The 15,447-nt window shown below is 41.5% G+C and overlaps 1 protein-coding gene across 3 annotated transcripts in view; it reads left to right on the top strand.

Moving 5' to 3' along the window:
* The window catches only part of LOC134191347 (uncharacterized), a 16,281-nt gene extending 976 nt beyond the window's left edge, over positions 1-15,305 (top strand). The window contains exons 3-31 of one of the 3 annotated variants that reach the window (XM_062659956.1): positions 1,330-1,428; positions 1,806-1,846; positions 1,901-1,949; positions 2,305-2,438; positions 2,502-2,616; positions 2,687-2,761; positions 3,953-4,022; positions 4,081-4,115; positions 4,174-4,283; positions 5,066-5,690; positions 7,006-7,252; positions 8,633-8,799; positions 8,860-8,938; positions 9,008-9,086; positions 9,211-9,302; positions 9,358-9,614; positions 9,937-10,182; positions 11,570-11,650; positions 11,720-11,761; positions 11,822-11,882; positions 11,939-12,020; positions 12,356-12,425; positions 12,603-12,701; positions 12,776-12,852; positions 12,915-13,008; positions 13,065-13,107; positions 13,164-13,218; positions 13,283-13,460; positions 14,642-15,305. In XM_062659956.1, coding sequence (XP_062515940.1) covers positions 1,330-1,428; positions 1,806-1,846; positions 1,901-1,949; positions 2,305-2,438; positions 2,502-2,616; positions 2,687-2,761; positions 3,953-4,022; positions 4,081-4,115; positions 4,174-4,283; positions 5,066-5,690; positions 7,006-7,252; positions 8,633-8,799; positions 8,860-8,938; positions 9,008-9,086; positions 9,211-9,302; positions 9,358-9,614; positions 9,937-10,182; positions 11,570-11,650; positions 11,720-11,761; positions 11,822-11,882; positions 11,939-12,020; positions 12,356-12,425; positions 12,603-12,701; positions 12,776-12,852; positions 12,915-13,008; positions 13,065-13,107; positions 13,164-13,218; positions 13,283-13,460; positions 14,642-14,944 — 3,705 coding nt within the window. In that variant the 3' untranslated portion in view covers positions 14,945-15,305. Of the gene's footprint in view, positions 1-1,329; positions 1,429-1,805; positions 1,847-1,900; positions 1,950-2,304; positions 2,439-2,501; positions 2,617-2,686; positions 2,762-3,952; positions 4,023-4,080; positions 4,116-4,173; positions 4,284-5,065; positions 5,691-7,002; positions 7,253-8,632; positions 8,800-8,859; positions 8,939-9,007; positions 9,087-9,210; positions 9,303-9,357; positions 9,615-9,936; positions 10,183-11,569; positions 11,651-11,719; positions 11,762-11,821; positions 11,883-11,938; positions 12,021-12,355; positions 12,426-12,602; positions 12,702-12,759; positions 12,853-12,914; positions 13,009-13,064; positions 13,108-13,163; positions 13,219-13,282; positions 13,461-14,641 lie in introns of those variants that run through there. The other 2 variants (XM_062659955.1, XR_009971771.1) reach the window with 2 other exon arrangements.
* Positions 15,306-15,447: the final 142 nt, after the last annotated feature.

Here is a 15,447-nt window from a genome sequence, read left to right as displayed (position 1 = left end):
TGTGTGTGTGTGTGTGTCTGTTCTGTGTCTGTGTCTGTGTGCGCATGCGTGCGTGCGTGCGTGCGTGTGTGTGTGTGTGTGTGTGTGTGTGTGTGTGTGTGTGTGTGTGTGTGTGTGTGGACTGGTGTAAAGCTACTTATTGACTCTTAATTTGTCTTTCTGTTGGCTTGCCTGTTTGTCACTCTTTCTGTGTATCTGTCGAATTACTTTAAGCATGAGAGGTATCCGGAAATGTCGATTAATTAAACATCGATCGACCACTGTAGCTAAACTAGAACAGAATTTTTCCTCACAGAAACTCTGACATGTTTTTGTGGTACATTTGAAATTTTATAAGACAGTTTATTCCTCTTGAAGTTAAAATATAATTAGAGTATATGTCTGTATGCGTTTCCATTGTTTCTTTTGTTCATCTACTAGTCTGTCTGTCTGTCTGTCTGTCTGTCTGTCAATACATATGGTTTTCATAAATGAACTATTGCACCAAAGCAATAGCTAATCTACATGTCCATTACATCTAGTACATACATGAAAACTGGTTAAAAAAACTACAATGCACACATACACATTATGACTAGACGAAAGGGACCTATGGTCCTGGTCTCTAAATGTTTATGACTGTCCACTGAGAGCTGAAGTCTTTCTGCAGCTGTATTCGTTGAGGAGAGATGAGAACTTCTTTGTAAGGGTCTTGCTATTGCTTTTGTGGAGCTGGACAGCAAATCTCTTCCTCCAATGGTTCAAGAATTCTGGGGCATTTGGTTTGCCCTCCTCATTGACTGAAGTGCAAGATAGACGTTGCAGATATTGAAACCCTTTTACTCCCCATCTTCCAAAGTGCTTGAAGACAAGAGGTATCAGTCTCACAGAGGTGCTGCCTGGTCTCTTCTCTGAATTGTACTTCTTCCATTTTTTTCTTTACGCCTCAGAGCCACTGCTCCATTGGTGTATGCGGAGTTTGGAAAGGTTTCAGAGCTCCAGGGATGGGTGAGAGATATATCTAAGTCGATGGTAGATCCCGACTGTGTGTCAAAAACAACAATATCTGGCCTATCCTCAGTGTTTGTATAGCGATGGCATAGCTCTCTACAGTAGTGTATGTTAGACTTCTCAGACAATCTGACCATAAAGACGCAATTGATTCATGAGACCACACAGGGCCTCCACCCAGCTTGCAGGTTATTAGATGGTATCCACTGTCGTTGATGTTCAATCCGCAATTGCAATTCTCCGCCCAATCAGGGAAAATGGGGAGACCAAACCTGTCTGTCTGTCTGTCTGTCTGTCTGTCTGTTTGTGTGTTTTGCTAATTACATTTCTATGTTTCAGGATTCTGTGGCGAGATTCTTTCACAGCCAACATGATCGGCATGTGAAACATTACTTCAGACAGCCAGAAGTGAAAAAACATCTGCAGTACATGGAACACGTAAGTCATGATTCTGTACCATCACGTTGAGGTATATACTATGCATATCGAACAAATGTGATAGAGAGACTAGATGCGTGCAATTAATTGAGTTAAATACATTGCATGGTGTACACACACACACACACACACACACACACACACACATGCGCGCGCACACACACACACACACACACACACACACACACACACACACACACACACACACACAAGAAGGCGTTTGGTCATGTTACTGCACATTAACTTGACTAGTTTTATGGGCTAATGCCTTATTGCTATTGGCCGTCATATATTTGTAATAACAAAGTCACAGTCAGGGAGAAATTCTAGGGATGTTTCCACCGTACAATTTGGAATTTATGTAATTTTTTGTTTAGGATGCTAGCAATTTGTCAGGGAGTAGGGAATCAGTTGTCAGGTATGCTTTTGTGAACTCTGTCTGCCATTGTGTTTACGTAGAGCTTATGTTTAGACTGGAAATCGAGGACGAGATGGACAGACTAGCTCAAGTTCCGCATTCGGTATGTCATTTTACAAAGAGTTAGACTAGCATGTATTGCTTGTACAGCACACGGTGGAAGGGAGGGATGACTTAGGTGTTTGACAGATTTTTCATACTTATTCTAGTGGTTACTGTGATACAGCTGAAAGCAAATCACGTGGGCTATCACGTTTGTTAGGTGTTAGGGCCATGCCTCTTCGTGCGAGTTAGGTCTGACCACACACACAGACACACACACACACACACACACACACACACACACACACACACACACACACACACACACACACACACACACACACTTAAATCCACTTGAAAGCAAAAAATCTACAAATTCTAAGTAAATTACACCTTCTGACGTTCATTTCTATTAGACACCAACAACAGGGAGATCAACAGAACATCGTCATAGTGGTAATCGCAAACGGAGAAGCAGAAGAAGCTCGTTGGACTCAAGCAAGTTAACACGTACCTCAACATCACAGCAAGTACTCTACACAAAAACAAGGTACAGGCTGACGCAGTCATCAAACTTTTGAGATGAACTCTACTACAGTCTCTTCTTTCATAGAACTCATTCGGCCTCACGTCTAATGCATCAGAGACACCAGAGCAGTAAGAATTGCTTGACAACCGGCAAAGCTGAACACCTGCTCACGACGGCCTCGAGACTGATCGTCGCCACCGTACGGAAGATTCACAAGATGTTTTATGTTGTTAGTGTGTGAACTACCATGGAGCTGATTTACGTTTCAGGAAACGGTTGTACTCAACGAAAGCGGAAGAGATTGGACGAAAGGGAGACAAAGACAAAGAAAGTCACCTGACCAAGTTAGTCTACGCGTGTTGCATGTGCTGGTGGCTTCTATCACTGACGGTTAATAATCAGTGACATTGAGCATATTCTTTTAAGACCTTTCTAGAAACAGATAGAGTGGAAAGGCCCACTAGTGTCTTCGATTGGGCTCCTTCCTTTTCCGGTTAGAATGTTTCCCAAACCTTTCCGGAAACGGAAAGACTGGAAAGGTATTACGCTATTCAATTGGTAACTTTCTGTTTCCGAAAAAGGATAGAGCGGATAGACATTCCAACCTATCCTACCGTCAGTTCAGATAGACATGTAAACTTGCGTCTCTACCGGCTTTGACCTTCCAAATCAACGCACTCGCTTTGTGTAACATTTCCAGACCACTAGTTGTGCTTATTCTGGATTGCCCATGCAAAAGTTGAATGGCAGCTGATTTCTTGTGTTCGGCAGAACAAACTGCCGAGAGTTAGTAGACATTCTAACAGTGGAAAAGTAGATGACAAAGAACACGTTCACCTGGGGTGATTCTGATACAGGCACTGATTCTACGCATGCGCATAGTTCTGTTATCGTCTCATCTATCGCGTTTCGGAAAGTTCTGTTTGATTGGTAAACGTGCCCTGTCTCTTTCCACTCTATCCTACGTAGCCTTTTCCAGAAAAGATAGTCCCAAATGAATACGCCCATCGTAAGTTACTCACTGCATGTTCCACTCCGGCCATGGCTGGACCAGCATTTTCAGATCGGAATTAAGCCGGGATGATGTCTGGCTATGTGAGGCATTAAAGTCTGGCTGTGCATTTTACTGAGTATACTTATGAGTTTCGTACTATTGTATGGGCAGATCACCTATATGTTTAACCTTCATTGGGTTGAGTTAATCACGTGGTTGTTGTGGTTTAATCACATGATTGTGCAGTTTTAGCCTGAGTTAGGGTATGTATTAACTACGCCTTTTAGCGCGCGTTAGACCAGACCACCTTTGACAAGCTTTTTCCTGACCCTGTGTTCACACACTTTCTGCATGCCGACACACTGCAACACACACTGACACTTACACCTTGCAACTAAATTCACGAAAATGTTTACACATCTACATGTCTTAGTTGTCCGTAAATTATATACACACGTGATGTGTGTGTGTGTGTGTGTGTGTGTGTGTGTGTGTGTGTGTGTGTGTGTGTGTGCTGATTATTGCTGATTACTGCTTTTAGACGAGTTTGCCGTCTGTCGGTTGCAGGATGACTGCATGGACACAAGATACTGCCGACGGCAACATTGATGGTTTGACTCGCTAATTATGTCTCTTAACCATACATAACGTGATCTAAATTATATTTAGATATTCATTTAGCTCAGTTGTCGAGCTCTTCCATGGTTTGATACCCATCCAATTGTGTCTGTTTATGAGTATTGTAGTACGTCGTTTTGTTAGGAAAGGATGAAGCATAGGGGTCATCAGCACGGCCAACTCTCGGGTGGCAGTACACCCGAGGCTGTCACTCCACGTGGTATGACTCCAGTGCCACCTCCAGCTGAAAAATGGTAACGAGGAATATTTGTGCTTATTAATTTCTGTCGTAATTAAGTTTTGTCGATGTTTTTGTACACTCTGGCTGTGTACAATGTATTGTTTAATTAATTGACAGAATTACTGGCTTGGAATGAATATTTTGAATTGTTGATATCAACAAGATATGGTGTTTATTTTGCATTTTTGTTACTCGATTTTTGACTTTAACTATAATCAAATTGACTGGGTTGTGTGTGTGTGTGTGTGTGTGTGTGTGTGTGTGTGTGTGTGTGTGTGTGTGTGTGTGTGTGTGTGTGTGTGTGTGTGTGTGTGTGCGCGTCACTGTGTGTGCATGTGTGTGTGTGCATACGTGTGTGTGTGTGTGTGTGCATACGTGTGTGTGTGTGTGTTTGTGTTTGTGTGTGTGTGTGTGTGTGTGTGTGTGTGTGTGTGTGTGTGTGTGTGTGTGTGTGTGTGTGTGTGTGTGTGTGTGTCACTGTGTGTGTGCGTGTGTGTGTGCATACGTGTGTGTGTGTGTGTGTGTGTGTGTGTGTGTCACTGTGTGTGCGTGTGTGTGTGCATACGTGTGTGTGTGTGTGTGTCACTGTGTGTGTATGTGTGTGTGTGTGTGTGTGTGTGTGTGTGTGTGTGTGTGTGTGTGTGTGTGTGTGTGTGTGTGTGTGTGTGTGTGTGTGTGAGTTGCATACATGTATTATCTTCTATTAACAGGTTTTTGCTGGCATTGTATTGTGTCTGTATGATTAGCCATACAGTTACCTTTGTATCCAGTCTAATATCTCACGTGTACTTGTAGTCGAAGAGGAAGCAATCTTCAACACTTGTCTAACTCATCTCTTTACAAGCGACGTGTCTCGACTTTCCCCACTAATTTTGGGCTTCAACTCCAGCAAAGTGATGAAGCAATTGGCGAAGAAAGCAACCCAAACGATGAACCATCAAGGAAAACAAGTGACATCGAGACTGCTGTTGGTGTAGTCAATGAGCAAACGGACGACGTGAATGAAATGACCGAATCAAGCAGAAATGTGGAGAAACCACAGATGGAGGACACCGATGGCGTCGAGAATCCCGACAAACGAAATGTCGTGAATGACGACATTCAAGTTATTGACTTGCAAGAAGAAAATGCGGAAGCCGAGGAGGGAAAACTGGAAAACGAAGTATCAAACACGATAGAAGAACGAGACGTAGCCAATAGTGTCAGCGATGAAATCCGAGATGAAAGTCATGATAAGAATGAAAGACATACAAACAGTGAGGAGGCTGATTTTCAAGACAGTGACACGATTGGTAAAGAGGTAAATGAGCAAATAGGAAACGACATGACAAGAGAACTGGAAACGAGTATCGAAAGTGGCGAAGTGGCTAGAGACAAGGACGAGCAAGAGCAATCTCGAGATGCGGCAGATAATGACAAGGTAATCGGTTGCCGTGTAGTTCACTTGACTTGTTGTCTGTCAACTTGATCGTCTCTGAACACTGACATACAGATAAGGCGCCATCAATAATGGCAATTTTTATTGACATTTTACAAAAATCGAAACCCTCACTTTGACTCCCTACTCTCTACTTGAAAAACAAAACCGTCTATGTCTGCACTTTTTAACTGGTATGGTGCCATTGTATTAGAATGTGCTGGTAGGTTTCGTGTGCTGGGGGGGGGGGGGGGGTGGTGCGGATAGCAACTGTCTAGAGCAGACGAGTACATGTAAACACATATACCAGTATTTGTCAGTGTAGGTATTTAGATAGACACACAGACAGAAGGACAGACAGATAGACACATAGACAGACAGGCAGACAGACAGAAGTGACAATGTTCAATGGAGTATTGAAATAGCTGAAGAATTAATAGTAATCGTGTATCCGCAATTTCGTGCTGTTGTTCATTTGTTTGTTTATTGATTTGTTTGTTTGTTTGTTTATTGGGTTATTTGTTTGTTTGTTTGTTCATTGGTTCATTTGTTTGTTTATTTGTTTATTTATTTTTTGTTGGTTTGTTTATTCATTCATTTGTTTATTTATTCATTTGTTTGTTGTTTATTTGCTTGTTTGTTAATTTATTTGTTTGTTTGTTTGTTCATTTATTTGTTTGTTTATTCATTCATTTGTTTATTTATTTATTTGTTTGTTGTTTATTTGCTTGTTTATTTATTTATTTGTTTGTTTGTTTGTTCATTTATTTGTTTGTTTATTTGTTTATTTATTTTTTTGTTTATTTGTTTATTTACTTTTTGTTTATTTTTTGTTTGTTTATTTATTTGTTTGTTTATTTATTCATTTGTTTGTTGTTTATTTGCTTGTTTGTTTATTTATTTGTTTGTTTGTTCATTTATTTGTTTATTTATTTGTTTGTTCATTTGTTTGTTTGTTCATTTGTTTGTTCCTTGGGCGGTTCATTGGTTCATTCATTCAGCGGTTTGTCTGTTGGTTCATTTGTTTGTTCCTTGGGCGGTTCATTGGTTCATTCATTCAGCGGTTTGTCTGTTGGTTCATTCCTTGGTTTGTTTTTGATTCATTCTTAGACAGACAGACAGAGACAGAGAGACAGACAGACAGAGACAGAGAGACAGACAGACAGAGACAGACAGACAGACAGAGACAGACAGACAAACGGACAAACAAACAGACAAACACCTCTGAAAACATTACAACCTTGCTCCACTGTGCTACACACATTGTATACATAAATTTGTTAATGTGCAGCAATACACCTTCTTGTCTCTGTAGCAGTTGGTAGAAGAGCGTGTCGCAAACGTCTCAAATTCTGTAGACCAAGCGGCCGACATCGACACCATCATCTCTAAGAGTAATATGGACGTCCACCCGTTGATGGTTGACGTGGCGACTCAAACAGCAAACGACAAATCAACACAGACGTCAGATGAGATCACAGATAGAGACAGTGCGAGTTTGCTGGAACCGGTGAGTACCGAGAAGCTCATACAAGAAGCAGGGAAAGTGCTCAAACTACTGCAAGGTAGGCAAGTGGCTGTCAACCTGCTGTCTGATTATACAGTGTGTGTGTGTGTGTGTGTGTGTGTGTGTGTGTGTGTGTGTGTGTGTGTGTGTGTGTGTGTGTGTGTGTGTGTGTGTGTGTAGGTAGCTGATTGCACTGATGTTACATACAAATAACTTACTATATCTGTCCAAATACAAGGCCCGACGCTTGAGTTGCAATGTGAAATGCAATAAGCTTGTTTGTGTACTAATAAAAGACCTGGGGCTTGTATTTAGACAAGGACTATACGATATGGTAAGAGTCGCAAGTTGTTTTACTTGTCACTACTGGTGATCGTCCAGCTACATAAAATTACAGCAAGTTGTTTGCAGTGAAGCCTTCAAATTCTGATAAAAGCACTACATCCTCTTCCTCCTGTTCTGTGACATCCGTTGGCATTAGCCTAGTTGCTACCACTGATTGTGATTTATCATTGCTGAGGTAGAGCTGATGTTTGACAGACATTCAATCGTTTCAGTTGCAACCAAGACAGTTCAAGCAGAGAAATATAACAACAAACAACAAACTCCTCGCACGCACTTCACAGTCCTTCATGCAGGTCATTAGAGCATTCTCCGTGTCATCAATGTTGGTAGTGATTCCAGTACACTCTAAAGCCCTGTCTACACTAGACCAGAATGGATCGCGATCCAATCGGGATAGCGAGCGTCCACACTTCACTTTGAAGCAATACCTCTGCCACGTTTTTGGTATCGCGTGACTGATGACCGATGTGTACGTGTGGGTTCTTTGCTTGTGGAAAGCGTTGATACAGTGACGTGAGGTGAGCAAGAACAAAGACGAGTGAGGAGGGTTAGATGTTCCGACTACATGCGTAGCATATATGGAGGTACGTCTACTATTTCTAATTGGATTCAACCGATTGTGATAGGATCGCGATCAAAACCGCATCCCAATGTAGATTGGATTTATTGCGATAGTTGCAAGTGTAGACAGCGATGGTTGGATCATGATCCAGTTGCCAGTGTGGACAGAGCGTAAGAGTGTATAAGGTAGTCAAATGAGTGGCTGAGTAGATGCCTCAGCTGCAGGTTGAAAACAAACCTGTCTGTATGCATGCAGCTGATGACAGGGTGGGCTTCTATTCAGTCTGAGTCTTTTATTAAGAACAACACTCAGACTAAGTTGCAATGCTGTTTTTTAATTGAAGCCCCGAGGCTTGAATTTTGGTGAGGCTTGTATTTGGACGGATACACGTACATAGGTCTATCTCATGAGGTTATTAGCAGGGTTTCCAATGACTAGGGATTTGTTTCTGTGCACTTTGGAAACCTTTTGAAATATGCTTCTGACTTAGTTGTAGCCATAGTCAACAGTATTGTGTGCTTTATTCGCTAGTGTTGCCTTCTTTTGTTGAATATGAGTTGGAGGTCCACACCGGTCACGATCCTTCAGCTGGTACAACAGCTGCTGTCCAGGTTGTTATTTTCGGTGACGGCAAACACAGCAATGTGCAGCACCTAGAGCAGTCCTTGACTCATCGAGCGAATTTTCAGACAGGCAATGTAAGTGAATCAAATTATTGTTGTTGGGTTAGTTTAGTAATGTGGAATGATTTGATTTAGGTTGACGTTTTCACGATTCGTTGTACGGCATTGGGAAGGTTGAAGGGTTTGAAAGTGTGGCATGACAACACGGGAACATGTTAGTTGCCGTTTGTGTTGAGTTTGTTGTTGCTGTTTGGTGATTCAACGGTTTGGCAATTTGACTTAGCTCCGTCTTGGTTTCTTGAGAAAATGGTAGTACGAGAGGGGAAGGACGGTATTGCTGACTTTGTGTTTGATTGCTACAGGTACTTGATGTCATGCGGTGTGTGTGTGTGTGTGTGTGTGTGTGTGTGTGTGTGTGTGTGTGTGTGTGTGTGTGTGTGTGTGTGTGTGTGTGTGTGACATTCAAATTTCCTGATATCTTCACAGGTGGCTGACAGCAAATGAGAGCGACGTTTTCAATTCTGTAGAAGAAACGGGAACGTTTGCTATGTTGCCTTGCACAGGCATTGTTCTCAAAGGTAATCTAATCAAGGCAACAGAATTCTGTGTGATCACCAAATGAGTTGAGTGTAGGGATAGCCTCACGAGAAATGGAAAATGCACTATTTGCTCATACTACTAGATACAGTCCTGAAGCGTTTCCTCAAGTGCCTGTGTCTTCTAATTGTTCATTTTCTGCTAATTTTGTGTCCTCTTCGCCTGGTCTCAATGCAACTAGCAACTCTGGTCAAGCACAGAGTGCAAGTGAAAGGCAATCAGTTGTGACTGTACAACAAGGATTGGGAGATGAGAGGCCTGGTGCAGATGGTGGTGATCAGTTAGCGAGAAAGGTAACAAGGTTTGCAATCGTACGTACTGCTTTACACATGCATGCACGCGTGCTCGCGTGCACGTACACACACACACACACACACACACACACACACACACACACACACACACACACACACACACACATCTTCATGTTTGTTTAAATATACAAATTATGCATTTAATTTATAGTATGCACTTTTCATTGTTTGCTTGTCTGACTTCCAAGTTTTACTTCATTGCCACCTAAATATCTAATACTCAATACTCATCAGTGCAGCAAAACAGCAAATTCGTTGCAACATCTTAATCAATGTATGTATAATTGCTTGTGTGTTTCAGACTACCCAACATGAGACTACTAATGTTGATGTTGCACACGAAGTATCAGTTGAAACGGAGGACAGTGGTGTAGGTCACGAGGAGCAACAGTTGATTGATCAACAATTGAACACGTCAGCAGCAAACGTTGATGATACGCAAGTAGTAAACAAGGATTCTAATTTGCCGTCTTCGTCAAGTCAAGTTGAACTCGAAACTGAACGAGAACATGAATCAACAAGTCCGCAGCCTGTTGACTTGGATCAGGTAATTTCATGCCTTTTTACGAACGTACATTACACATGAATGTATACCTTTATATTGTACACGTATGAACCTATGTCAAACAGGCAGGTTTGCCATAATGACAACTTTTTGTTGCATTGCTTTAGCCAAAACAGCAGAGTGTTTGTGATGCCAAAATTGATGTGCGACGTCACAATAGGTGACACAGCAATGTGTATCCATAGGATGACATCAAGAACTACAGATGAACGCCAGCAAGACATAAGTATAGGACACAGACGACCAACAATATCATCAGTTGCTATTCCAAAGTGAGAAAAGGCTGCATGCTAAAGGAGAAGCAAAGAAGTGCAGTGGTTTGCGAGCGTATTGGGAACAAAGTTTTTGTGACATTGCGATTTAAAAAACGCCAGCACAAACCAAAGTACAGGGCACTGGCTGCTGCGAAAAGCACCAGTTGCTTTTTGAAAGTAGAGAAAGTCATGTGCTAAGGGGGAGAGGTAAGGAACAGTGGTTTGCGAGCAGTTACAAACAAAAATTCAAAATGGCTGTGCCCATGGGACCACTGTTTTATATATATGTAGATACATTATATAAAGTCAGTGTGTGTGTGTGTGTGTGTGTGTGTGTGTGTGTGTGTGTGTGTGTGTGTGTGTGTGTGTGTGTGTGTGTGTTGCGATAGCTCAGTTGGTTAGAGAGTCATCTTATGGAGTGTTCACATCCGGGACCTTGAAGGGTCACAAGTTCAAGTCACAGTGATGGCGAGCTATGGCATAATTTTCTTAAGCAAGAAACTAACACACATTTGCTTCTCTCGACTCAGGAGTATAAAAGAGTACCTGGTCATTGACTGGGGTCCTAAGCGGCCATTGGCTGTGATGTCACATCAGCCACTAGGATCCTGGTGAGACTTCGGATGCTCACACCACAGTTGGCTTCATAAGTCGGTGCTTCTGCGAGTGCCTGGGCCGGCTCCAGGAGTTTGCTAGCACAGGCTCAGAGTTCCCTGAGTAGCGCACAGGGCCCAGCTTAGCAGCTGGGGGCGTGATGTCTGACATTTAGGATTTTAGGATTTAGGTGTGTGTGTGTGTGTGTGTGTGTGTGTGTGTGTGTGTGTGCGCACGCGTGTGTGTGTGTGTGTGTGCATGTGTGTGTGTGTGTGTGTGTGTGTGTGTGTGTGTGTGTGTGTGCATGTGTGTGTGTGTGCATGTGTGTGTGTGCACGCACGTGTGTGTGTGTGTTGATTATATCCGGTTTTTAGCTAATTAAATTTACCTGTGCAGATGTCGGGCTACCACCATATATATTTATATTATATGTATGTCAGTACACGTAGCTCTAATGTCAATTTCTCACAAATATGCATCAGCATGTAGACACTTTATACTTACTTACACGTGTTTGGTAGATTGACGAGGCAATCCGTTCCGAGGCCTTGAAGCGTCATCTCAGTGCCATCAAACTTCAACAGTTCTTCAAAGGGTTTGTGGTATGTGTATCATAACTATTATAGAGCTTGATGCATAGTGTGACAACAAATGTCTTGGCGTTATGATAGGCTGGTTCAAAAGCCAGCAAGTCGCCTACCAAGTCATTCGAAGTTTGTTCATTACTTGTTCTAATGTTGGTCTGATTAGTTATGATTTCCGTGTTTTGTTAGGAAAAACTGCAGGAGAGCAAACAGGAAGAGGAAGATGTAATTTTACGTGACCTTCAACGAGGTATGCTAATGGGATAGGATGGTATCAGATGAATGCAGTAGTGAAACTTGATGTAGGTTCGACTATTCATCAGGCAGCCAGGGATGGAAACTTAGCACGACTCGAGGCACTCTTAGATCATAATAGTACTCTTATAAGGCGAGTTGTGTGTGTGTGTGTGTGTGTGTGTGTGTGTGTCTGTCTGTCTGTCTGTCTGTCTGTCTGTCTCTGTGTTTGTGTGTGTGAGCATGTGTGTGTGTGTGTGTGTGTGTGTGTGTGTGTGTGTGTGTGTGTGTGTGTGTGTGTGTGTGTGTGTGTGTGTGTGTGTGTAAGCATGTGTGTGTGTGTGTGTGTGAGCGTGTGCATGCGTGTGTGTGCATGTGCTCGTGTGTGTGTGTGTGTGTGTGTGTGTGTGCGTGCGCGTGCGCATGTGTGTGCATACGTTTGCCATTATTTCTGTCACACATTTCATCAATCACTATGTTAACTTACAGTTCTACTGATGAACACGGGCAGTCTCTTTTACACCTAGCTGCAGCTAGCGGCCACGTCGACTGCGTCAAGGTTCTATGCTCATTCAAGCCTTCTCCTTGTCTCTTTCTCTGTCTCCCTGTTCATTGTTTATTTCATTTACACTTTTTCTGGCTTTTTATATCTTCATACACAATACGTAGTTCATGTCATTGCATTTGTTTATCTAACATATATCCACGAGACGACAATATGTTGTTGTTGTGTCAGCTTCTGGTTGCACGAGGAGGCAAACTGGACGACTTCACTCCGACTGGTTACTACCCAATACACTTGGCAGCGATGAATGGTCACGTTCATTGTCTCCAGGTATTCATTTACACGCATCAGTAACACACTGTAATAGCTGGTCTTCGGATAAAAACAGTTGGTATATTGCACAGTTACTCAAGGGTCTTGGTTCTCACTTGTCGTTACTCACAATCGACAAACAGACTCCACTTCACTTGGCTGCTGCTCGGTTAGCTCTCCATCAATAATACCAAACATTCATTCAATTTCTCATCTTATTGTCTCATTCAGAGGACTTGTTGAATCGTGTCGCTGGCTTATTGCTAATCGAGCGGACCTCAATGCTGTAGATAACAACGACAGAACTTCTGTAGATGTAGCAAAGGTAAACACTGAGTTTTGAATATCAAAGTTGTTTCAATGTGTCTAATTGGATCTAAGGAATATGGTCACGACGAGTGTGTTAAGCTGTTAGAAGAATGCAGTGAGTTTTTTGTTGATTTCCAATTTAGCGATTATCAGTTTTGTTGCCGTTTTTAGAGAAAGATTTGAGACGGCGGAACAGCGGGTTGTCTTTGTTGATCGCCTCACCGAGGTTTGGTTATCCATGTTTTTCTTTTGTTTAATTAATGTATTGATGGGTGGTTGGGCTGTGTTAGACTTTCACGCCAGCATGACATCGGAAAAGAACAAGAGATGTTGCTGACCTCGAGCCACACTGAGACTGAAAATAGACTGAATGATCAACAGGACGATGAAGGATGGATGAGTGATGACAATGTTGTCGTCTCTGAGCAAGATAGAAAGGAACCACTATCGACCAGTTTCACACTAGAGGTACCCTGCACACGTCATTTGTCTTTCATCGATTTGTAGAGAGAGAGAGAGAGAGAGAGAGAGTGTGTGTGTGTGTGTGTGTGTGTGTGTGTGTGTGTGTGTGTGTGTGTGTGTGTGTGCACGTGTGCATGTGTGTGCGCGTGCATGTGTGTGTGTGTGTGTGTGTGTGTGTGTGTGTGTGTGTGTGTGTGTGTGTGTGTGTGTGGTGTTAGACGTTTCTTTTAGTCAAACGCATCATGCCGACAGAATTATTACAATAGGCTAATTAGTTATTTATCGTATTTTCTTGAATAGTAACCCACAGCTTGAATAATAACTCGTGTGTTACTATTTTTTCAAATTGATCAGATGCACGGGTCACTATTTTTTTAAACTAATAATATTTTTCAAACTAATAATATTCATGGGTTACTATTTTTCAAACTGATTAGATCCATGGTGTACTGTTTTTTCAAACCAGTAATATTCATGGGTTACTATTTTTAAACTAATATTATCCACAGGTTATATCCACAGGTTACTGTTTTTCAAACTAATAAGATCCACAGGTTACTATTTTATCAAACCAGTAATATCCACGGGTTACTATTTTTTGAACTGATCAGATCCACAGGTTACTATTTTTCAAATTGATTAGATCCACAGGTCACTATTTTTTCAAACTAGTAAGATTTACAGGTAACTATTTTTTCAGGCTAATAAAAGTCTACGGGTCGCTATTTTTTCAAACTAATAAAAATCTACGAGTCACTATTTTTTCAAACTAATAATATCAACAGGTTAGTATTTTCAAACTAATAAAAATCCACGGGTCACTATTTTTAAACTAATAATATTTTTCAAACTAATAATATCCACGGGTTACTGTTTTTCAAACTGATTAGATCCATGGTTTATTATTTTTTCAAACCAGTAATATCCACATGTCACTATTTTTTCAAACTAATAAGATTTACAGGTTCTATTTTTCCAGACTAATAAAAGTCTACGGGTCACTATTTTTTCAAACTGATAAAATCTACGAGTCACTATTTTTCAAACTAATAATATCCACAGGTTAGTATTTTCAAACTAATAAAAATCCACGTGTTACTATTTTTAAACTGATTAGATCCACGGGTTACTATTCAAGCAGGATTGCTATTTGAGGAAATATGGTACCTAATAATATCACATTCTAGGAGAAGAGAGTGGTTTATGACAAGCATCATCTATTGATGAAACAACGCGATTCCAGTTTCCTTGATTCGATACGCCAGGAGATCGAAGACAACCTAACCGACGAGACAACAGCTACCGACGCTTTCTCTCAAGATGACGCCATCAGAAATTCCGACTTAAAACAGATCGAAGAGATACAACCCGAAACATCAACAGAGATGAATGACCACAACGAGACACATAGACAAACAGAGGATACTGTGGATAACATGATTGCAACTGGTGGTTCTAAGGAGGGTGACAGCTCAAACCTAGAGCATTGATTGAGACCTTGATAAGAGACTAAGCTGATATGTCGACTAGTAGGAGGAAAATCGGTGTCACACAAGTAACAGGTTGTAAGCGCCACAAAGGTCTGTTGCTATGTATGCACAACGTTTATCATTTTTGTATTTACATTTTAATGGTTGGAAGTAGGTAATATGGTACAGTTTTAATGACTTTACATAGTATAATCAATACTGTATGGTGGTCTGTCATTTGAAGGCCAATTGATCGAGGACTAGTAGAAATGGGTGCAGCACTAGTGTACTGTGCTTTTTCTTGATTTTACAACGTACGTTAGCATTAGTTGATTTGTGTGTTTTATAACGCCAAGGAGATTAATACCAACAGGCAAGAGTATTTTAGAGTCAGATACACAAGTAGTTTGTATAGTATGTGCTGTACACAAACACACACACACACACACACACACACACACACACACACACACGCACGCACGCACACCACACACACACACACACACACACGGAAGTATGACGCG

Source organism: Corticium candelabrum, chromosome 15 (assembly GCF_963422355.1).
Source record: "Corticium candelabrum chromosome 15, ooCorCand1.1, whole genome shotgun sequence".
In the NCBI taxonomy this organism is placed as follows: domain Eukaryota; kingdom Metazoa; phylum Porifera; class Homoscleromorpha; order Homosclerophorida; family Plakinidae; genus Corticium; species Corticium candelabrum.
Note: the sequence above shows the minus strand (reverse complement) of the source record. Positions and strands in the feature narration are given on the sequence as shown.